Source organism: Buteo buteo, chromosome 3 (genome assembly GCF_964188355.1).
Source record: "Buteo buteo chromosome 3, bButBut1.hap1.1, whole genome shotgun sequence".
Lineage (NCBI taxonomy): Eukaryota > Metazoa > Chordata > Aves > Accipitriformes > Accipitridae > Buteo > Buteo buteo.
The window spans coordinates 13,711,359-13,736,084 of record NC_134173.1 but is presented as its reverse complement, the minus strand read 5'-3'; the positions used below and the strand labels follow the sequence as shown (position 1 = coordinate 13,736,084).

General features: G+C 37.8%; 1 protein-coding gene across 1 annotated transcript in view; it reads right to left on the bottom strand.

Annotated features, from left to right (window-relative positions):
* Window positions 1-210: 210 nt before the first annotated feature.
* NETO1 (neuropilin and tolloid like 1) overlaps window positions 211-24,726 on the bottom strand; it is a 68,007-nt gene continuing 43,491 nt past the window's right edge. The window contains exons 7-11 of the mRNA XM_075024290.1: window positions 18,190-18,418; window positions 5,965-6,078; window positions 3,107-3,665; window positions 1,868-1,942; window positions 211-608 (exon numbers count right to left, since the gene is read on the bottom strand). Of these exons, the coding sequence (XP_074880391.1) occupies window positions 1,882-1,942; window positions 3,107-3,665; window positions 5,965-6,078; window positions 18,190-18,418 (963 nt within the window). The 3' untranslated portion in view covers window positions 211-608; window positions 1,868-1,881. The remainder of the gene's footprint in view (window positions 609-1,867; window positions 1,943-3,106; window positions 3,666-5,964; window positions 6,079-18,189; window positions 18,419-24,726) is intronic.

Here is a 24,726-nt window from a genome sequence, read left to right as displayed (position 1 = left end):
ATTTTGAGCTTGATCTTCTGAATTACACAAGATTTATAAATTTAGTAAAAGAAAACATTGCCATTAAACTCAAGGTAAGAAATTATTATACATTGTTTTATGTATCTTTATATAAAAAGTTACAAGTAGCAAGCATATGACACAGAAATGGAACAGTAACAGCAATAATTGTGAAAGCATGCTTTTTACAATGTATCTAAGAAAGGGATTTTTGCCAACTCAAATATTCAGTAACACACATGCAGATTATTTTCTCAATGTCAAATTCAGTCATATTGCTAGATGCTTATCCAACAAACATTTCTACTGAAGTGATTATGAATGGCTAAATACCTGATTTCAATAAATTGTTCCTGAAATTGGGAATTTAACTTGCAACAAAAAGAAGAGAGAAAAAGAAAAAGAGAAATGACCGATAAGCATAATAACCAAAGTCTTATTGCCTTCTAGTAATTTTACTCAACACTGTTTGCTGAATTTTGTCATGATATGAGAATAGCTGGTCAGAGAGTCCATAAAACCTCTAGCTGGTGTTTCCAAGGACGATAGTTTCACATTTCATTGTAGCATGTTCAAAATCACCCAGGAGCGCACTATTCTCAAGCAGTCTATATAATGAAAACAACGTACATATAACAGAAGTTCAATGTAAATCTTCTTCCACATATCACACAACATACAAGTAAATAACAGACATAAAACATATCAACTGAAATAAAACTAAGATTTTAAAAAAACAAAACAAAACAAAACAAAAAAAGGATGATCTCAGTTAGGAGCTAATTTCTTCTTCAAGTTTGCAGCAAATCTCCAAATGTATTTAAAAACTAAGGAGCACTTGGTGGCCGGCAACCAAATTACAAAAGAAACATTATTGTGCAATGGGAATGTCTTGCTAAGGAAGTAAGATATGTCTGTACTTCTTAGGTTTGGATAAAGGCAATGAAATGAAATTGGAAACATGTCCACTCTCTCTTTCAGACAGCTGAAATAATTCACTATAGATTTTTCCATTCAGAGTTTGCATGATTGCATGAATAGTTGTCTGAAAGCAAACCAGAGTTAAAATATGCTCTTTCTATGAGGAAAATACAGAAAAATATTGACCTAAACTATCTAGGAGCAATAAAAGTGTTGATGGATTCTTTCCCAGTAAAATTGCTGTATACATATATACACATATAAACATGTATATACACATCTATGTTTATATATATATATAGACACATATACATATATAAAATGACAGACTAGCAACTATCTATAACTACATTATAAACATCTGAGATTATGTTTATTGAGATTAAGTGTTGATAACAAATTATACAAAATGAAAAGCCTAGGAAAAGACTCAAAAAAGGAAGTTTAAGTTGCAAACATTAACATTAGTGCTACAGAATCTCTAAATTTATCAGTACTACCACATACCCTTCCCCCGACACTTCACAAAGTTGAATGAATAAAATGAACTGAAAACAGATAGTTCCACATTTTCCTGGCTTTGGTTAGATCGCCAAGTTTTACATACTATTTCACATGCTGGGACTCTAAATTTTATTTTCGTAAATAAAAAAATAAATGAAACACCAGAGCCATGCAAAGCATCTGTCTTTATAATGTGTTTGGAATGAAGATTATATTTAGCTAGGGGATGATTATAGTGCTGTTGAGAATCAGGAATTAATAGCTTTTGCTTAGTTTACAATGCTAACGTGGTCATCTGTCTTTCAGTTTTCTCAGTATTCATACCTGGCTCTCTCCGTACAAGGTGACATATAACTTGAGAACTAACATGCATTTTAGCAGTATAACAAATAAAATGGAAAGCAACAGATGGTTCAATTGTTGTATAGGTATGTTTACTTACCTCAAGTTTGTCCCTTAGACCCTAGTTGTGTTGTACTCAGACTCATGTTTGCTTAGAGACCCAATGAGGCAGAACCTGGAATGTTATGGCTATTTCATTCAAAATAATAATGTTTGCATAGAAAAAAAGAAATATATGCATATAGATACTTAATAAACAGTACACCGTGAATATCTGATCAATATTCATGAAGTAATTTACATTGGCATGCAATTAGATTAAAATAATCAAATAACTTATTCTTTTTAAGAGACAGAAATGCCTTAATGTGCAAAGAAAATATGGAGGGCATGTAAACAGTCACAAGAGTGCATAAATAATGCATGCAAGAGAAAACACAAATATATATTAAAAGTTTCTGTGTTCTTTTTCAAATAAATTGGTCATAAATGTTTCTGCTTTTCTTTTTCTTTTACTTGTAAACTTTTAATCATTCCTATTTACAGTCATTCAAAGTGCAATATACAGTAGAAATAGCTCTTTTCTTAAAAATACCATGCTTGACTTTTCTTTTTTATTGATTAGAAAGATTCCTTTTAACTACATTCTTATATGTAAATATACGAGTATTCTCTATCCACTATGCTGTCTCATGTTCTAATCAATATATATATATGTTAATATGACAAGCCAAGATACTGTGATTAATAATGGAACAGATACAGTAAAGTTTTGCAAATATTGTCATTCATTATATAAAAGATAATGTTTCATGAGAAAAGGGGTTTCCTTACCCCAGGATTGTCTTTCTCATTATTGTGACATGCATCAAAATGGATACATGTATTTTTTATTTATTGATGTGTTGATTTAGAGATGTTAGACCAACAGTGGATGATACTCAAGGCCACCTCAGTTACATGGAAACCACATGTATGTGGTTCTTTCAAAAACTAGAGTCACACAAAATCTTCTTTGGTTTTTAAAAATTGTACCTGTTCTCTGTTGACTTGTGTGTGTATGCATGTTGCTATGTGTAAAATAGTAAAAGAAAAAGAAAGATATAAAGTAGAAAAGTAAAACGGAGATACAGGATCCTTCAGGAAACAGGAGCAGAGATGAGAGAAAGGGAAACAGGAAGAGACAGAGAGAATATAATGGTACGTGCTATCAGGAAACAGAAATCTAAGCAATAAGTAAAGAAGAAAGAAAATATGTCTTTACTGAATAAAGAGTGAAAATGTTTGGGCAATCAAGTCCTTACACAATAGTCTTCATCAAAAATCTATTGATACTGACCGCTGAACAGCTTTATCATGTCTGGACAGCCTGTGACTCGTGGTTGGTACCTCTTCAATTTCGTCTATCTCGCACGCATCTGCAGCATCTTGTGAGTAGCTATGCTTCATGACAAGGATATTTCTCCTGTTCATGGGCTGAATGAGTGGTTTTACAGGCTGGGGTTGTATTTCTGTCAAGACAGAAGCATCTCTTGTGCTGAGGTTACTACGGCTGCCCTTAATGCTAGACACTTGTGATCCACAGTGATGGTCATGAATGCATTTTGAAGATGATCTCCGCAGTTTATGATAATTTTCAAAGTCATCTGCAACATCAGCAAGGTCAGCTGTAGGCCCTGTCCCTCTGAGGGTGCATAACTCATAATGAGGAGGCTCAAACACCTCCTGGAACACTGTTTGATCAAAGTCTGTTTTCCTTTGGACAAATTTTTTACGAGGCTGCTTGATCTGTACTATAACAGAGATAACAATGAGGATGACCACAATGCAAGAAGTCACCCCAATTATAGTCCCACTGGTATTGGTAAGTTGGTCCAATAGGTTAGCTTTTCTTTTTTCTGTGTGACAGGAGAAAAAAAAAAAGCACAACATTAATTGCAGTTCAAGAATAAAACCAACCATGATGGGTTCACAGATTACTGCAAAACTGAGCCTAGTCTGTGTCTGAGTTCACTTAATCAATCTCACTGACAAAAAGAGAAAAGGAAGAAAACAGGTATTTGTGAAAGCCAAATAAACACCACACAAGTCCTCTGTGTGCCTATTCACTTGGAAAGTGATTTATTCAGGGTATATTACAAGCTTAATGAAATGAGAGAATTATTTACATTTTTTATAAAAAGCAACCACTATAACAAGCAGATGGCTTTAGTGTCACCTCTGAACTCCATTTGCCTGCTAAAGCCCCCAAGACTGTTACAGATGTTCTCTTCATTATTTTCTGTCTCTTCCAGTAAATATATGCAACTAGGACATTAGGACCAATGAAAGAGCAAGACTTCACAGGAATTTAAAATAAATTCTTCTTTACGTTGGGAACTTTGATGAAGTCCTAATATTTGTGAGCTGACAGGGGCTGTTGACAGTATTCAATGAAAAAGCTAAATCGGGAGAAAATAGAAAAGTTATTCAAACTGAGGTTTCCCAAAGGAAAAAAAAATATCTGTGCTAGTTATTTCTTTTGTTCCTGACCTATTAATTACCACAACCTTTCTAAACACCCATAAAAATCCAAAAGCTGATCCTACCTACTATCCTTTACTCAGGGGCTTCTAGGAAGTTAGCCAGCAAATGCAGCATTGTGAATGTGAAGAAAAACAGAAAACATGCAATAAAATAACAAAAAGAAAAGCAGTTTCACCCTACTGTTGTGTATATTTCTCTGTGATTTGCTTTGAAATGGCTGCAGACACATGAGACGGTGACTGAGCCTTGTAGAAATCCAAGCTGAAAGCATTCGCATCAGTCTCTCAGAGGCATGGCAAGACTTGACAACTGTGATTAAGTTTCAACACCCAGTTTAGTGTAATTTTTCCTGGCAATGTAAAACATATCAAAAGACTTAATGAAAAGCCTTTGAAATGAAAGTTATTGGCACCAAAACAATAACATCCATCTCTTCATAATCTCCTAGATACCAAAAATGAACTTTTCAGTACTCCCAATTGCCTACTCTTGTAGATTCACCTGGGGTTTCTCTAACTGACTGACACAGACTCCGGGGAAGCAGCAGAGTTAGAAAAAGCAACACAGCAGCAAGCAACCTTTTTGCTGGAATCAGCAAACTTCCTTTTACTAGTCAGAAAAACAAGAGAGGATAAATGCACAAGACCCAATAAAAAGATACTTGGCAAATAAAAGATGAAAATCATTTTGGAAATTAAAGCGTGGGGAAGGTTTTCACTTTTCCTCTGTGCTGAAGAAGTAGAGAACAGATAATTATTTCCCAATTGTATGTTTAGTTTCTTTGAAGAATATTATGCCATGCCACAGTTTTTCTGTGTTCTTTTGAAGTATGTTTTCATTTGTGTTTTACCCTATTGCACTGCTTGTCAGGATTTTACAGGCTTCAGCAGATTTATGAACTGACTGCTAATCCACCTCGTTCTGAATTTTTTCTTGATTGGTTCCTAAATTTGGCACATCCCATGTTTCCAGGAACAAATCTCTGGTAGTGAGGGGGGGCGGGAGGGAAGTGAACTGTCTCCCTAGCCGGCAATGTAAGTTAGTTACGCTCTTTTCCCTGAAGACGACGCAGATGCTGATTTTTTTTTTTTTTTTCCAGAAACACAGAGCAGTATTTAGAAACCATTGTCAGCACCTGGTTAGGAACATCAGTCCCTACCTATGAAATAGACATTATGCCTGATTTCCTGTGCTTGTTCCTTGCTCTTCAATTTCATTCGATTATAGGTATATTTGGTTGCTTTCTTACAGTGTTACTTCCATTTCACCTTGGCTTTCTAGCCCATCTGGGCCATTATGGGCATGGCATGCAGCTAAAAACACCTGCTACCCATATGTTACTCCACTACAGAGGTAACTATGGCAAAGGAACCAAAATATGACTTTTAATTACATTTTAGATTGTACGGGAAACAGAAACCAAGTGATCGGAAAGCCTGCCAGAAAGACATAACCAACACAAATCAACACCAAGCAAAACAAATGCAAACACTGGAAGTATCCATTGGTATTTTACCTCTCTTCATTTTCTCTATCGCTTGGTGTATGTTCTCCCTGTATTACTCTTTCTGAGCTTTGACCCATATGGCACATTCTTAAAAAGAAACTAAGGATAATATGCTGTATCCAATGCAGTCTAAATGAATTGACATTTCCAATTCTACACATTACCTTTGCAGTGGTTTTCATCCCAAGGATACACACAATTCTGGAGTCCATTGCAGACCAATGTATTATTAATACACATATTACTGTGGCAAAAGAATGTGTTGGCTTCACAAGGGGCTAAAAACAAGAGAGAAAAAGCTGATATTAAGTAGTAAATCATTCAGGTCTCCACAGCAAACACATCTAGGAGTGATCTTGTAATCTGTAATAGGAAAAAGCTATACAACACAGGTTCCTGATATATAATATTTGACATGCAGCATTGAGAGCACTCAAGTCACACACTGTTTATTATTCTGTGGCAAGAGATTTTCAGTTCTGTCTAAGATGGATGGATTTTCCCATAGTCTGAGTCTCATGACTGTACTGGGTTGGCTCCCCATACATTGGTGGGGGGGTCACTGATGTGTTATCAACAGTTTTAGCCACAGATCCAAAACACAGCACCTATCGGCTGCTATGAAAAAAAGTTAACTGTATCCCAGACAGATCTGGTGTATAGGAAATAATTTGGTTTTAAGTTTGTTCCTGAAACTCCAGTTTTATGAGAAAACTCGTGTGCCTTAAAGAAGATATGTACTTTAGTGCCCATATCAATGGTCCCTGAACATTTATACACGGAGAAAATTATTTTAAAACCCTTTTGGTCATAAGAAAGGCTACAGTAAAAAGTACCCCTTTGATCGCAAGTGTGAAGATTAAAAAAAGCAACAGTCTTCAGTGTCCCTGAAGCCCATGGTCTAGGAGAATCATGCAGATTAAAGCTGCAGGGTGAAGGCTTTACTGAAGGCTATGTACTATTACTGTGAAGAAGCAGCTTGGAAGCCATCAGAAGGAATTTTACACGCTGCTAAACTGTGCTACTTACTGAAGTGTTGGGAGATCCTTAGGTGTTGGGGGTTGTACAGATACTACTCCAAAATTGTATAACATAGTAAAGATAAACCAGAAATAAAAAACCAAACCAGAAGATCTCCCTCCATTTAGAAAAAGAGCTACAAACTTTATCAGTGCTAAATCAGTAAAAATTAACTGTTCATGTATTTTATTAGCTCAAACAACTCAAAAGCTTTATTATAAATATTTTTAAGGGAAAGTTAAAAAAATAACCTAAGACCCTTAACTAACTGGAAAGGAGTTATGATGCTCATATTATTGATAGTTAGAATTTGATGCTTCATGGCAGTTTTTCTCCTCTGCAACTTTAAAAGCAGTTCCTATGACAACATATATCCATAGCCCAGAGACTGGCTCAGAGCAGATGACTGATTCAGTGGTTTGCTAAGGACAGTACAAAGGATTTATATTGTAGAAGTTAATGATTCTATACATCATGTCAAGAAATCCACTTTTCAATAAGTGCTTAAGTTCAGATATCCATAACTGACTATAATGGCTTCTTCAGAGCAGTTCTAGTCCATTAAACAAACAGTAAATGCCATCAAAACTTGTACACACCCCCGAATATGCAACCATACACTCAGATATAACAGTATATGTATACTGTATCTCTTAGCCAATGCAGAAGACTGATCAGCCAGACTGGTTCTGCCCACTGTTCAATTTTTGGAAAAATCTGGTATACCATCTCCTAAGCTGCAGTGACCCTGATCGGGTGTTAAGTTTGTCACAGGAAGGATTTCACTTTAAACTAGACAGAATGAGCAGAACAACACATGTGCATATTAGCCAGAGAGGGTGCATTGGGACCATCCTTATCTATCTGTTGCTGTCATTTGGGGACAGTGAGGGCTGAGCCTGGAGGGTATGGTGTCACATCATGACGTGACACATCATATAGGGAACCCACCAGAGACACTGTCATCCTTTCAGAGTCTAGCTGCAATCCCTGTTTCTTGGCAAGGCAAGGATCTTTTGGGATTGGTTCTTTCCAACACACAGGAAGAGCCTCACTGCCTGCTCTAAGCAAAAAAGTGAAACAGAAAGGGAGAGAATTTATGAAAGGGAAACCTAAGAAGACCTAAGTAGCCATCCATTCAAAATACATGGTAGCAAGTAGGAAGTGCACAAGAAAAGAAGACCCAAATGACAAATGGAGAAAGCACAAGGAGTGACAGGGGAACAAGGAAAAAAAAAAGTGCAAGATTAGGAACGTTTATGCTAATAAAGCCATAAAGAAGATAAAAAGACCCACCAAAACACCAAAAAACATGCAGAGTGGCATGAAAGGCCTTAGAAGTGAAGTGGTGAGGACAGAGTGCTGTGTCTGAACAGGCAGAACCTCCTAGATGTCTATGGCTTGCTCTTGCCACTTTAAAATCAGTCTGAATGCAATAGCAAAGAAAGGATTAATAGTGGGAAAACAATCTCTAAAAGAATAGAGAACAATTTAAAAGAAGGAAGGACAGTTGTGTAAGGCAGAAATAAAGGAATTTAGAAGTATAGTGGTGGTAAGTAGAAAAATAGAACTAGAGGAAAGTAGTAAAGGAAATGAAAGGAAGAGGAAGGAAGAAAGAACTGCACAGCAGAAATAGATGACACTTAAGGCATTCTGCACTGAAAGGAATGACAAGAGATTTTACATCAAATTAAAAACATTAGGAAATGTTTCAGGAATAAGAGAAAAAATAAGAGCAGTACAAAAGAAATTTTTTGCAGATTTAAGAACAAGGGATAATTACGCAAAGTGATGGCAGGGAGATCTGGAAATGAAAGGCAAGAGAAAGGAAGAAAAAAGAAAGAAAATTTCAGTTTCTCTACATTGTGCTGTTGAACTATGGAGGAAAGAGATGTTATGTGACTAAATGTCAAAACTAGATGAATAGAGAGGCAGAGCAATTTCAAGGTACAGCAAACTTAGCATGAGAGAAACCCAAATGTAAGATACCTAAACCTAATGACAAACAGCCCCCTCTTGTTCATGTTTATAAAATTAGTATAGTCAAATCTTCTCTGTGGTTCCTTGAAGCTGGAGTGTATCAAGCTGGACAAGAAATCAATATATTTTCCCCACTCTAATGAAGGCTTTTTGTTGGAATGAATGAAAGCATCAAGGGAAGCTGAAAACCTGTCAGTCCCATTGTACATTGGAGGAATTAGGGTTTTTGCCCTTGAAGAGGCACAGCAAAGGGATCTTGGGATGGCACATCAAGAACATTCTAGTAATAGCAAAAAGATAAATGAACTGGTAGTAAACAGGATTCTTTTACAGCAAGATGGATCTGGTCCTGATGCTTTCCTGAAGCTGTTAAAGAACCCAGGATGGGAGTGGAATCAAGCAGGCAAGGTATGTGGAAGCAACACTTGATAGCTTAACCTAAGTCTTGAACATCATCTCTGGCAATGCCTCAACATGTAAAAGTTTAAACCTGTGGAAAGGTTGTGGATGTTTTCACAAAAGGAAGCATATGCTATCATTAGCTCCAACTAGATAAAGCACCACAAACCTCTCCACCCAGCAGAAGCTCTACTCTACCAGTCTACAATCTTCCTCATGACTATATAAACGGCCTTTATATGAGAGAGCAGTGAAAATGCACAGAGCTCTGCCTTGGGTTGGGAGAGGAGCCAAGTGAGAGTTTTTGGGTCAGGATTAGTGGGAAGTCCAGTGTCGGCCCACAGCTACCAATATTGTAGCTGGTGTCTGTCTGCTACGAGCTACCTGATCAGGGACAAGAAGTAGATGAAACCTTCTTCAGACAGCTGGAAGAAGCCTCATGTTCTCAGGCCCTGGTCCTTATGAGGGATCTTAACCACCTGCTATCTGTGGAGGGCAACACAGGAGGGCACGAGCAATACAGGAAGTTTCCAGAGTGCATTGATGATAACTTTGTGATACAGGTAATCAAGGAGCTGATAAGGGGAGTTCTGCTGGGCCTTGTACTTATATAAACAAGGAAGAACCAGTCGGGGATGTGAATATTGGGTGCAGCCCTGGCTACAGTGATCATGAGATGGTGGAGTTCAGGATGCTGCAAAGAGGGAATAAGGCAAAAAGCAGGATCACAGCTCTGGGCCTCAGGAGAGCAAAATTTCACCATTGAGGGGTCTGAGGGGTCTGCTTGGAAAAATGCCATGGGAGGTCTCCAGGGTTCCAGGAGAGCTGGTTGATTCTGTAAGATCACCTCCTCTACCCTCAATCGTTGTCTATCTAGACAAGCAGAAAATCAAGTGAAGGTAGCAGTTAGCTTGCATAGATGAACAATGAGCTCCTGACTAAACTCAAACATAAAAAAGGACACACGCAACAGGTGGCAGCAGGGTCGGATGACCCCAGCAGAAATATAGGGGCACTGACCAAACATGCAGTGACACAGTTAGGAAAGCTGAAGCCCACCTGGGGTTGAATCTGGTGAGGGTTGTAAAGGGCAACAAAAAGGACTTCTACAGGTATGTCAGCTGCCAAGACAAGATGGGGGAAAACGTGAGTGTGATGCTGAATGGGGCAGGGGACTTGGTGACAAGGGACATGGAAAAGGCTGAGGTACTGAATGCTGCCTTATCCTCCATCTTTCTTTGGTGGGATTTGCTTTTTGGAGTTCCAAGCACGTGAGATGAGGGAGAAAGCCTGAAGCAAGGAAGACTTACCCTCCATGGAAGTGGACCAGGTTAGGGAATATTTAAACAAACTAGACAGACAAGAGCCCATAGGCTCTGATGTGATGCCCCCAGTAGCTGGCTAATGTCATTACGAGGCCACTCTTGATTATCTCTGAAAGGTCATGGTGATTGGGGGAGGTTTCCGAGGACTGGAAGAAAGCAGATGTCCCCCCGTCTTTGAGAAAAGTGAGAAGGAGAATCCTGAAAGCTACAGGTCAGTCAGCCTCATCTCGATCCCTGGGAAGGTGACAGAGCAAATAATCCTGAAAACCATTTCCAAACACATGAAGGAGAAGAAGAGTGTGTCTGCATGGACTTATGAAAGGGAAATGATGCTTGACCAATGTGACAGCCTTCTACAACTGGATGACTGGCTTGGTGAGTGAGGGGAGAGCAGTGGATATTGTTTCTCTACTTAAGAAAAGATTTCAACACTGTTTCCCATAATATCCTGATAGACAAAGTGATGAATATGGGCTAGATAAATAGACTGTGAGTTGGACTGAAACTGGCTGAACTGCCAAGCTCAAAAAGTTGTGATCAGTACCACGAAGTTCAGCTGGAGGCCAGTCACTAGTGATGTACACCAGGGGTCATACTGAGGCCAATACGCTTTAACCTCTTCGTTAACATCCTGGATGATGGGACAGAATGTATCCTCAACAAGTTCGCAGGCAGTGCAAAACTGGGAGGCCTGGTTGATGGACCAAGTGGTTGGGTTGGATGGTTGTACAGATGGGCCTCAATAGGTTGGAGAAACAGGAACTTCAAGCAGATCAACAAAAGGAAATGCAAAGTCGTGTGCCTGGGGAGGAATAACTTCATGCACCAGTATGTGCTGGGGATTGACAAAAGGTGCTGATGTGCAGTAAGCTGATGATAAGCCAGCAATGTGCCCTTGTGGCAAAGAAGGCCACCAGTATCCTGGGCTGCTTTAGAAAGACAATTGTCAGCAGGTTGAGAGATGTGATCCTTCCCCTCTACTCAGCCCCAGCGAGGCCACAACTGCAGTTCTATGTCCAGTTCTGGGCTCCTCAGCACAGGGGAGACATGGACGTAGTGGAGTGAGTCCAACAAAGGGCCACAAAGACCATTAAAGGGTCGGACCATCTGACATGAGGAGAGGCTGAGAGAGCTGAGACTGTTCAGCCTGGAGAAGAGAAGGCTTGTGGGGTCTCTCATCAGTGTGTACAAATAGCTGATGGGAGGGAGTAAAGAAGACAGCACCAGGCTCTTCTCAGCGGTGCCCAGTGGCATGACAAGAAGCAATGAGCACTAAATGAAATACAGCGAATTCCCCTTAAATGCAAGAACAAACTTTTACTTTGAGGCTGGTCAAACACTGTGCAGGAGCTTGGCTTCCCAGAGGGGTTGTGGAGTCTCCATCATTGAAGATATTCAAAACCCAACTGGACACAGCCCTGAGCAACCTGCTGCAGGTGACCCTGCTTTGAGCAGGATTGGACTAGACCATATCCCGGAGTGCCTTCCATCCTCAACCCTTCTGTGACTCTCTGAAGAGATGGCATCATAATTAAAGTAACAGCTGGGAACACACAGTTATGTTATTTCTCCTGTGTCCCAAAGCTGCCTTGAGTCAAGCTCTGCCAAGGTACTGGCCTAGAAATAAGTGAGATAGCATATTCAGCACAACGAACAATTCATATTGATTTTACCACAAGCAAGCAAATTAGAACTATACATATAATTCAACCTGATGTATTTTAATAACTTCAAGTCTTTGATAAATTGTTGGATTTTAACAGCATGAAAACACTATAATTTAATTTAAAACACTAATTAAAGAAAAAAATTATTATTAAAGGTTCTTTTTCCAGTTTGGATTTGAACCAATAATTATTTTTACATAAAATTATAGTTTATATAAAGTAATATATACAAAATGAAAAACTTTAAACACTTTCATTCTACAGTATTTTTAACAATAATATTTTCCTTTTAAAAATTTGTGTCGTATGTGTAGGGATGCCTTGTATCTTAATATACAAACAGATTTTATAGTTATTGAATTAATTATAATGTAACATCTGCTTTGCAACAAGTATTTATACTGAACACAAGATGGTGCACTTACCCTAGAAGATATATAAGCAAGTGAGTTAACAGGAATAGACATGATATTGCAGAGTTTTTTTCAGGTTTAAGAAACCTGTACTTTAAAAAATCCTATAGTAATAACCCGACTTCTGGCATGTAAATATATTTTGTTTGTAGTACAAGTTAGGGGATTGTTATAATGATCATATTTCCAGAAGGTTACCATCACAATATTAAAAAAACCCTGAGGTTAGTATTTGAAGGTTACTGCTCTCAAAATTTATAAAAATTGAGCCAATGTATTTGTCTATGTTTTCTTACTACTGGAAGGTTTTGGGAATACACATGGAGCCAATAATCTATACTTTTTCATTTATTAAGGCAAAAGGATCATAAATTCTTTTAATCCTGAATAGCCCTAAGGCAGAGAAACAAAAAGAGCGTTAATAGTGCTTCCATATGCCATGTTTACAAACATGAAATAAGCAGTCATATTTTAGATTTAAAAAAATATTGCTTTCACTGAGACAATAAATAAATAATCATGAGTAATACATGGACATTTATACTATAAAATAACAATATTTGTAAAACACTACAGCAATTAAATATTCTGTGTGTTATGAATAATTATTGTACTATTGTGATGTTATGACATTAGCAATAAAATACATTATCTGTGTGTGTTGAGCACCATTTTATTGGGCTTTACAGGATACTTTGGGTATAAAATGCAAACACAGCCAGGTCAAAACATGTTTACAAAATGAAGCCAAAAGCTGACTTGTTATGGACCTGGTGTGAAGTCTAGCTGTTCCACTTCAGTGCAGTGCTTTCCCCAGTGCACTTACACTGCTCTCAGCACCATGCAGAGTTAGTGCAACTCCTTTGCTTCTAGGGTGTGAACTAGCTCTGAGCAAGCTGGCTTGGGTGTCTACGTCGTACTTCATTGAACCATGTGGATTTACCCTTTGAGCCTGTTTCAAGACAAGGATTTCAGTCCGTGACTCCCTAATCTTAGATGAATGCCCTGCCCTACTTGCTATTTTTAGGCTTCTCTCTTTTCCCCCCTTCCCTTCTTGTCATAGCATTTTTGAAAGGTCTTGCCTTCTCCTGAGGGTGAATGGGAAAATTCTGAAATCTTAACAATGGTTAGATGTGAGAAATATTTTACAGAGAACTTGTTAGACATTTCACACCTAGTCCTCACGCACTCAAGATAGCTCATTGCATCACGCTCTGCATATGAATTCTTTAAGTGTAGATCATTTGGATTTTCCCACTGTTTCTTACTGAAAAATAGAGTTTGCTTTCCTTCACAAGAGAAAGAAAAACGAAATTCTTTAGGTGTTCCTTGAATCATCCTTGAAACAGAGGAAGAAGTTTTCTCTCAGCCTCTCCAAGGAACAGTTCATCAGTCATACTGAGAGACTGTTTCACTTACTTTACGAAAATTATAAAATTATTAAGATGGTTTTAGTACCGTACACTACAAGTATATTACCTAAAGTAAAATTACTTATCTTTTCATTTGCCACTAATGAAAAAAAAAGTCTTATTAAAATACAGCTCTTAGAAACTTGAAAATGAAATGTGCTTAATACCGAATTTTCCTTCTCAGCCACCTTCAGACAGCTCTGTTCAAGATAAATGTAACTTTTACAGATATTTAATACCAGATGCACATCGATAATCTGGTCTTTAAAATACTCTTATGTGTGGTTTCATGGGGGTTTTTTGATATACGAACGCACCCGAGTTCGGCAGCTCAGGAGCATGTGCCCAGAGCTCCAGTCTGTGTTCAGTTTATACACTCTAGGCACCACAAACAGTTATTTTGTTCAGGGTCAGAGGGTCATTGGGATGCTTAGCCAGTGAGCGTTTTTCACTAGAGATAGCTGCAAATAGCACAGAGGGGAAGAAAATCACAGATGAGTGCTCACCAGTAAGGAGGCAATCCCAAAGTTTTCTTTTTCCTATATTAGTGTGGAAGCAAGGAGCAAAACCAGCCCTCTATTTACACTTCTAAGTCCTTGCAAAGTGAAACCATCTCTTCGCATGAGTTTCACTTATTGCTTTGTTGTTCCCTTTCTCAGGAGTTCCCTTTGCATTACCACAACAAACACAGTCCTTAATACTGCATACCTGCAGTGCCTTTTCCCCATTAGAGAATTGCCCATGTTGGGGTGAGGATTTTCAGGGATTCTGGCTGTAAAGAAGGACTTGAGTGCTGTTACTCAATAAAGCTATGCACTACTCTTCTAAACATGGCCCTAGATTTCTATCCAAATACAGGTTTTGTTAATAAAAAGAAAATGATAGAACTTGTGCTTCTTTAGAAAAGCCACATGTGACAGGGCTTTGAAAACAGGATTAGAGCTCAAAGGGGCAACAAAATAAGAGAAGGAATGGTATTTTTCTGGTCTGGAGTTTGTGATGCAGGGCTAGGGATGGAGAAGGAAGCAGTGCTACCAAATAGCAGTCAGAGGTGAGAGAACGAATGTCCTGCCTGGTGTGCATACAGAGGGATTTTCTCTTATCCCATACACCCTGCTCCTACGAATCTGCTTTTAGGTTAAAGCGTAGGTGTGTCTGCTCAGGAGCAGCTCTTTGAAGAAGCTGTAGGTGTAGCATGTCTGTCATTAATCAGGCTGGAGATCACTCTCAGAGTCATGGAAAATGAAATGAACAGTCAGCGGGTGAAAAAACAAAGAGTCATTTTTCAAGTCGTCTTACCAGAAGAACAGACACCTTTTGATGATAGCAGCTTTCTTGTTTTCCTTTTTCTGATTCTTAAATTAATTTATTGGATATTTAAAGTCTATTGTAGGCAGTGACTACCATACACAAAAATATGATTAGATATATATATGCTTAGAAGATATATTAAAGATTAAGGACATAAGCAGACAAAACCCATAATGATAGTTAGAACAGCTAATAATACTGATCATGAAATATCAGATCATCACTCTAAATTACCAGCTATTACGAATTAATTGGTTATTAAGTGTTACTTAGAGCTCTACTATTATTTTGATGTTGTGAGAATCATTACTGATTTTCTGGCATAGGAAATTTAACAACTTCTTGCATTGTATGCCTTTCCTTCACACATATTTATAGCACTGCTGCTCTGCAGAGCATCATTGCTAGAGGTTTGGAAACTTGTAAGACCACTTTTTAGACGCCAACGAAAAAAGACATGTATTTCAAATGTAAGTGGAGCACACTGATCAAACCATATGAAAATAATCATATAAGAAATCTCTTCAAAATTTCTCTGTTCTACACAAATGTCAAGTCCCCAGGAAACGGCTCTATAACAAGAATTAACACTGAACAGACTTGCACAGAAAGAAAACGTTCCTCAGGCTAAGTAGCCTGTGTCCACAAAAAAGCACTTCCAGTTCACAGAGCTTTGTGTAAGGGAAGACTCACCATCTCGACAACTTCACACTAAGGAGAGGAACTTGGGGAGCTACATATCGCAACACCTCCCGGTCATCCCCACAGCAACAGTAAAGACAGGAATTTTACTCTGTCACTCTTTCCCATGCATATAACCACAACATCAATTTTGTTTCTTTCTCAGCTCTAGGTGAACAAAATAGCTTTTTTCTTCTTTCTTTGTCCCCAAGTAGAGACACAGGTGTCTGTTCCCTGATGCACATCTCCCTGAATGAGGTCTGACATTCCTTCTCTTCCATGCAGATCATCTAATTATTCCCCCAGACTGCTGAAAGACGTTGCAGCTCCATGCTCTGAGCTGTGTCTCGCAGTGCGCACACTGGACATCTGCTCCAGCTGACTCCTGACAGCCAGCACCCGTCTGCGGCATAGGGCAGCACTTACGGACAACCGACATGGCACAGAAAGTACAGTCAACATCACCTTTAAATCTTTAAAGTCAATTCCCAGCATTAAAACCACAGATGCAGTTGCTTCTGCTATTTATGAGCAGGCTGCGTATACGTATCTCAAAGCACAATTTAGCCCTTAATAAATTTTCGGCTTTTAGCGTGCAATGACTGTTCAGAATAAATTTACAGAAAACACATCATGTTAATGTTTTCAACTTCCCAGTCAGAATACCCTGCAGTATAAACTATCGTCTGTTTACAGGAACGGAGTAGCTGGTAAGATGTAGCATGCCAGGTAAATATATTAGGAATACTATATGAGAAAAAACCACACTTTTCCTTATTTTCCTTTAAAATATGAAAGCCTTGCAAACACACACTTATTCAAACCTTCATTTCAAGTTAGTCATCCTAGTGCTTCACTCTCCAGTTCTTTATATGCTGTGAACCTCCAGTGCAGTTGTTTCTAAGGTAACAGACCAGGATGCCTTGTGAAAAAAATGAATCAGATCTTGAATATTCAAGACATCTCCAGTTGCAGAAATGAGAAAAGGGCAGTATCATCTCAACTGAGGGTTCTCAATATCTTTTAGGCCCTGGCCTGATTTACAGACAAGAAAAATATAATCCACCCTAAGGCTGCAGTGTGAGAGTACAGTGGCGTATGCAGTTTCAGGCATGTAGACTGGCAGAAATTTTTAATCAGAGCCATAATTAAGGAATTACAGAGGCTGTTCTCAACAGAGTCTCACTGCCTCGTTGCAGGGTACACACACACAGAATACAGATGAAGAATGTGTTTGGTAGGATTGTGCCTTCATTCCAACCGCTGACAGCCACACAGAAATCTGCCTGTCAGACATGTGATGTGCAAACCAAAAAACACATTAAAAATCAACATGAATCAGCATGTGAAAATAAATGTGTATACTCCTTCCTTAAGAGACCAAATATGCATTATTTTCATCAAAGAAAACAAATCGATATCTTTCACAGGTGATTACCTGTGATTACCCATTTTAAGTGAATGGGGTTATTGGGTTTTGTTGAGGGTTTTTTGTGGTTTGTTTATTTTTTTAAACTGGCTAGAACTACCTTTTGTTTCTTTCAAAGGCTGTTTTGCTTATTATCTGAGTCTAGAAATCATACAAACATATGAATGTAGGCAAGGTCCGTAGACAGAATATTGACCAAAATATCATGTAAGGCTTCTACAAAACTTCTCTTACTACAAAAAAACCCTAAATTCCTTGCTTAACAATATCTGCATATACTTTTATTGATATATGCATTCTGGAATATGCACAAACACACCCATCACCTGTGATAAAATAATCATAAGGTGCTTTTCAAACACCCATCATAATGAGATCTAAAAATCAAATTCATAGAAAAGGATCAGGCTTGATAAAAACCTTCAGAGCTCTATTATTTTCCATGTCATGTATGGGAAAACTGAGACATAGCAGCCCAGTAGCTTGGGTGTCAGATAAAAGTCACAGTCATACAACTAGACAGGTCGTGACTACTTGTACCTGTCTTCCTGTCTCTGAATCCTGCGCTCTATCTACTGCATTACAAATTATTGCACACTATAAATGCTTGGATTAAAAACTGTTCTGAATATTTACATAGCTTGTTTGGGAACATTCTTCAGTGACTACTCTGCACAAAGAAAACATTAACAGTTTTGGGGACTTGTATCATTTAACAAATTGAAAGGTGAATGTATTGATTAGGGTCTTACGTTCTTGGAAAGATGTGAAGAGCATCTGGAATCGGCTGTTTCGACTGCCTTCATCTGCCCACATGCGGATTACACCCAGACCCGTCCGCAGCATTACATCATTAGCAACGGTGCTGCAAAACTTTGCTTTCAAATCCTCCACAGCGCTGCTTCCGTCATAGACAGCTACAAAATTCCTTTTGCATTCATTGGAATTCTGCATCTCATAGTCCAAGAATCGCAAATAGATCTATGAAACAAGCAAACAACAAACGCAACATGTACAGATATTCGAGAATGACTAAACAAACATTAAATATCTTTGCTCTACCTTGTGGGAGAAAGACTACACACCACCACCATCAAAATAATTTTTCTGGATCTCATGATCCATAGGCCACTTCCCTGGAAGGGCATTAATACAGAAACTGGGCACTGTTTATACTTCCAGGTATTTTATCTTGCTTCAAAGTAGAATCTAGTGGAAGATCTAGATATTTTTATTCTTCTTTTCAGTAAGGTCCTAATTTCCAAATATATAGCCATCTTTGAGAAGTATATACAACAGTCCTTCAAGCTGAAGGACAGACAAGCTAGAAATTTCTTCTTTCACTGGCTGGCACAATATTGCTCTATTACTTGCCTGACATGGAAAATAATAAGGCAAATAATTGCTGCTCCCTCCCCAGAGTCAATATGTGTCATCTCTGTGAGATGTCTCAGCCACACTGATTCAGGAAGTGAGAATCTGGGAGCCAGACAGAACTCAATCATTAATCTTTTTATGTTTCCTCAAGCAATGTGGTCACCATTTCAGCTTTTCTAAACAAAGCCTTATGGTATATATCTTCATAATTTAACAGGGGTGAAATCAAGTGTATTTTGTGGAAACCGCTAGAAACCTAGAAAGCGTTTTAGGAAATGTCTCTTGCATACAAGCTAAGTTCTCTCATAAAAGTAATAGATGTATTGCCATTTGCAAAGAACTCTTTAAATCTACCCAAAAAGATGCAGGGGTGAGGAAAAAATGCTATTATTTTATATTCAACTCTATATGGACCTTAATAGGAAAAACCCACTCATTTTAAAAGCAACTGATAATACAAGCAACATCAAATATTCCAGTAACAGAGAAGGCAAGTAATATTTTCAATAGACACATGATACATAATCAAACTGCCAAGCGTACCCAGGAGACTTCAGGAGAATGATACAGAAAGGTGAAGTAGGGCAGAAATAACATAAAAAGCCAGTAAATATATCCAGCACCCAGCTATATGCATGTTCACTTGAAAAAAATAACCAAAAAGAAACTCCACTGTATTAGACATCAGATATACTTCTTTACGAACAATCTTATTAACTTCAGGTAGTTTTTTACATGCCTGGAACAATTGCTGAAAAAGCTTCTCTGGATTTGCATAAAGTACACAAACACAGCATATCCTAGTAGCAATAGGACTCACCACTTCACCTCATTAATATATTAAAGCTCTTATGGTTTGAGAATTATGTGCTATTAAGCAATCTGCTACTGTTTAATAATAGCACGGATTTTTAAATGAGCCTTTTCAGGTAGTATATTCTGGTACCTTTCCATTCCTTGTTACGCTTTGCAACTGGTCTCTCTGAAAAGAATATTTGTAAAAGAATTTTTACTATTATATGAAATTTGGTATACTAAGTTTCATTTTGCTTGCCTCACCTTTTTCTAGTATTTTATTTCTTACAGTAATCTTTACTTATGTTCCAACATTCCCATTCTCCAGAAGAACTCTGAGGAATATATCTCAATTCAGTTGCAGCTAAGTGAATTCTATTCTCACCATACGTCCTGGCCTTTAAATACTATAAATTAAGGAAGCTGCTTGTATTGATCTCTACAAAATGGAACAGTTAACAACAATACACAAAGTAATATTCAGATGGCAATATCTTATATCAGGGAATACTTTTTATAGTGTTTTTTGTTTCATTTACTGGTCACTCCACCCCTGCAGTGGAATGAAAAATTGCTAGACTTCAGTCACCCAGCATTGCTGAAATTGTCTCACAGTATCCACCACTTTTATAAATGTGTTGTCTTGAAATGTCTTGGCGCTTCCTCTCCTACTGGGGGACATGCAGTTTCCATTCCTGCTAAACCTTTGCTTACTTCCTTGGCGAAGTCATACTTAAAGGCTTGTTTTGAATTCTGAAGATTTGTCGAGTGCAGAAAATGCATTTCTGAAGTTCCTCTGCACTGGCTACATCCCTTTACAAGTCCCTCTTTCATTCTCTACTCTCTTCCTCCCTTTCCCAGGTGCTCAGGCACCTGACCTTTTATTCCTTCTCGTGCTCCAAATCCTTGTTCTTGGTGCTTTCCAGCTATTTAGAGCATTTCTGTCTTGCTGATACCTGACTACCTTAGCCTGTCAGGTAAATCTCATCACTGTGAAACCCTGGCACCCAGCCTCTCATGTGAAGCTGGATAGTCCATAGTCCATCCCTGCATAACGTTTCACTTACAACAGGGAGTTAAAGGTGCACCTTGCTTTTTTTTCCTCCGGTAACAGAAGCAGCCTGCTTCAGATGGGCGCTTCAGTGCTTGCCAACTTTGTCACAGGTAATGCAATAAAAACCTTCTGCAGCTGATTATATGCAATATTATATACACATGACTGTTTTCCAGAAAGTAAAGCATGTCAGATAAATGTCTCACAGGAAAGCACAGAAGGCTTCTGACATGTTATTGTCATGGATCATTACTTTTATATGCGTATCGTATGTATACCATCTGTATGTTACAATATACCATATATAGATATGATAGACCACACAGATGTAATGCAATGTACATATGTCATATTTTTATCTTATTCCACTCTTCAGGAAAGCTCTTACCTACTCCAGAAAAAAAAATTATCTTATTCTGACTGCAGAACAATAGTAAAACTATACTTTACCTAATGGGGAAAGACCTCTTACGCTTCCTCACTTGTTCTCTATTTGTGCCCTGCTCTCTTAGATACATATATCTACATTAATATGTACATATGTGTGTGTGTATATGTATATATAAGCACACATATATCTTGTATAGAGTATCCCATTTCAGTATTGAGATGTAATTTATATCCCTTTTCATTCTTACAAGAAATGTGTGCTAATCCTCACTGTGGTTATAAAATACCAGCTCTCACAGCAATTTCCAGCATTCATCAATTATTCCTGATCTGTTCAAACAGATTGTTCGTATAACAGTACAGCCAAAGTCTTATTTCTATGGGCTTATCATTTGACATTCTCTAGTTTCTGGTGGCACGCTAGCCTTATAAAATAATAAAATATTTCTTAGAGCAGCAGTTACAAATGCTGAGAAGGAACCAGGAGAACAATAATTTAGCATTTCAATTTGAGTCTTTCAGTGAAGAAGCCAACACTTTCAGTTCTTCCCAAGCCTGAATTCTGTGTTGGTCATACCAGTTCATTTCTGTGTGTGGTAAATCCAGCTAAGAACATAATATATATAGACTTGATAGGTACTGGAACCACTGGAAAGAAATATTTGACTTAAAAATCTATGTCCATCCTTCAGAAGAAAGATGGCACCTTCTCCAATGGCATGAAGTTTCATAAATTAGAGAAAATAAATTCCTGATATTCTGGGGTGAGCTGGAGTTTCATTCTCATAGGCTTCTTTGGAGATGACTATTCCCAGAACTCTATATAAACTAATGAGGACTTGAGTCAAAGCTCACTGAAATCAGTGGGTATCTTTCCATTTACTCATTTGGATCAGACCTATGGATTAAGACTGCAGTGCATTTTTAAAAACTGGAAACTGATTACACAAAATGACAACCTGATATTGGATCAGATTTTATTTTAAAGAGCTGGAATAATTTAATTGCATCTGCACACCTCTGCCAATTTTTATGGTTTTATTACTATATATTTGCCATTGTTCCTGTCACTGGCTGTAAGACCCACACCAGCAGAAGAAAATGACTAATAAATTGAGTTCCCCAGGGAAAGCATAATACTGATAATATGACAAACTCTTATCTAATGCAAAATGTTCCTGATACATAGTTTTCTGAAATCAGTGGCAATATTCTCATTACTTTCACTGGAATGTGTATCTCACTAAAAGAAATCAGGCACAAAGTGAGAGAAAAAATATCAATATTTCCATTTATTTCATTTACTGAGACCTTAGTCTTTACTTCTACCAGCAGTGGATAAGAAACTTTGCTCCCCTCAAAAAAAACAAATGAACAAAAAAGAGGTCACAAACTCAAATGCCACCATCTGCCTTCGTTAAGCATTTTTCATTGATGCCAATGGGAGCTTTTGGGATGATAACATTTCCATAGATACTGACACATTATATTAGCATAATCAGGACATTCTTGTTGAAGATAACATCTTATTTGAAAGAAGCAGCATAACTAACATATCTTCTTCTTTCACATTTTTGTTGTAAAGGTTTAATAAGACACTTTCCTCAAATCATTGGTTCCACATTACTTAGAAGAACAGGTTGCTAGTGCACAAGTATTAGCTTTTACTGAGTTTCAAGATGTCACTGCAAATGCCAACACCATTAGCAACAAAACTGATAAAGCCTCACTGCAACTGTGGCATATATAATTTACGCTCAGTCACATTACATTTTAAATAATTGTCTTGTCACCTTTAAGGTTTGTATTGTCATCATAATAATGAAAAAGGAAATGCTGGGTAAGTTTTACTATTTTTTTATTTAAATTTGAAAACAACAGAAATCTCTGACCGCATATATTAGAAGAAAAAAAGAAGGATGATTGGAAACTATGAATAATATATCACCTCAGTAAAATGATCAGATCATAATCTCTTCATAGTGAATCACTTTTGATGAGTTCTGCTTTTTAATCAATCACTGAAGGTTAGGGCTGACAACATGATTGATCAGGCCAGTCAGGAAAAGCTTCAAACCATATCCCAGCATATCAGACTTAATATATGTACACAGACATTCAGTCCCTTAAAACCAAACCAAACAAACAAAATGCCATCATTCAACTGCCAAAAGTAATTTAGACGTAAGACAGAAACCTCCTTTTCCTCAGGGCCTAACGTCCAGATTTCACACATTCAGCTCCTAGGTTCACTCAATTCTCTTGTAAGCACAGGACTGGGTTAAATGGTCCTATGTCTTTCCCCATTGCTCAGTGATCAGTTACAGTGCCTGCTTTATTCTGCATCTTGTTCAGCTCTATGTGATTAACAAAGGACTTTCAAGATGATACCTCCAATATTTAGGCCTGGGAAGTCCCATTTTTTAAAGCAGATTGTGCAACGCTAATTAATCTTCTTCAAGGCAAAAAGACAACAACTATACCAGCCTAGAAGGCATATTACTAACGATACTTGAATTTGTCTTCTCAAGTAGCCTGTCCTGTTGCTTGGATCCTGAACTTTTTTTTAATCAACATTATTTCAGCCCAAAAGTGTTAACTGTGTGGAGTTTTGTTTGTTTGGGGTTTTTTTGACATTTTTGGGCCTCCTGTTCCTAATCTGGGACCATGTTGTGCAAAGAGAACTCCACACCTTGTATTCTCCTCTCTCCTAAGGCTTGGAGAATACTGTCTGTCAAAGGTGACAACCTTATACGGTACTTCTTCTAACAGCCTGTGATTCACAGCCAGGCTCAGACATCAAATACCTTCTTCCTGGACAAGTGAAGCTCTTTGGATTCCTTTGCCTTGTCCTATTTGTTTCTTCAGATTTCTGTGAGTCCCCAGTAACTGACATTTATTCTAACTGTCAAGACATCCTCATTTTAATCTCGTACAGTGGCAAAATGCTCACAAGTGACAACCTTTACAGTTCCTTGGTGCTGTTCTGCTTTTTAACACTGAAAACTGTAGATCACATCCTGATTCTGCTGTTCTCTTTGGCAGATGTTTTATTACTTTTACCAGTAGTTTCTTTTTACCACATTTCCTAAAATTCTTTGTTTGAGGATGCTGAGGCTGGTTATATTTCTATACCTGAATGGAATAGTTCCATGCTAACTTAAAATTGTTTTTTTTCTCAGTGCTACTCTGGCATGTGCATTACCACACCTGCTAGAAGAGTTTCTACATACAAGATTCTACACACATGCTTGTCTTATGTCTGCATCTAACAAAACTGTTTCTAATAAGTGATTTTAATAGTTTAACATATGTAAACACTATTTTCTACTTGTTTAAACATAATTTGTTCACCTTCTTCCAGGGATGCCATATAAATATGTTGGTTTTTTTTTCATTCATAATATTATTTGCAGTATCTGTACATTAGGAAGCTTCAGAGCTTCAGAGACAGAGCTCATCTGAAGTCTGTGAAAGTGTCTCTGGCTATTGGTTTTTCAGTCTCTAAATTTCACTTTTCTGTAAAATTTCAGGAATTACCACTCAAATGGCTTCTATTGAATTTTAGTGTACTGCTTAAAGCTTCTCTTCTACACCTGATTAAGAAGCCTCCAAGAATTAGGGACATGCTAGTTTGCCAGTGCTGACAGCTTAAACTGTTTTTATTGCAGGT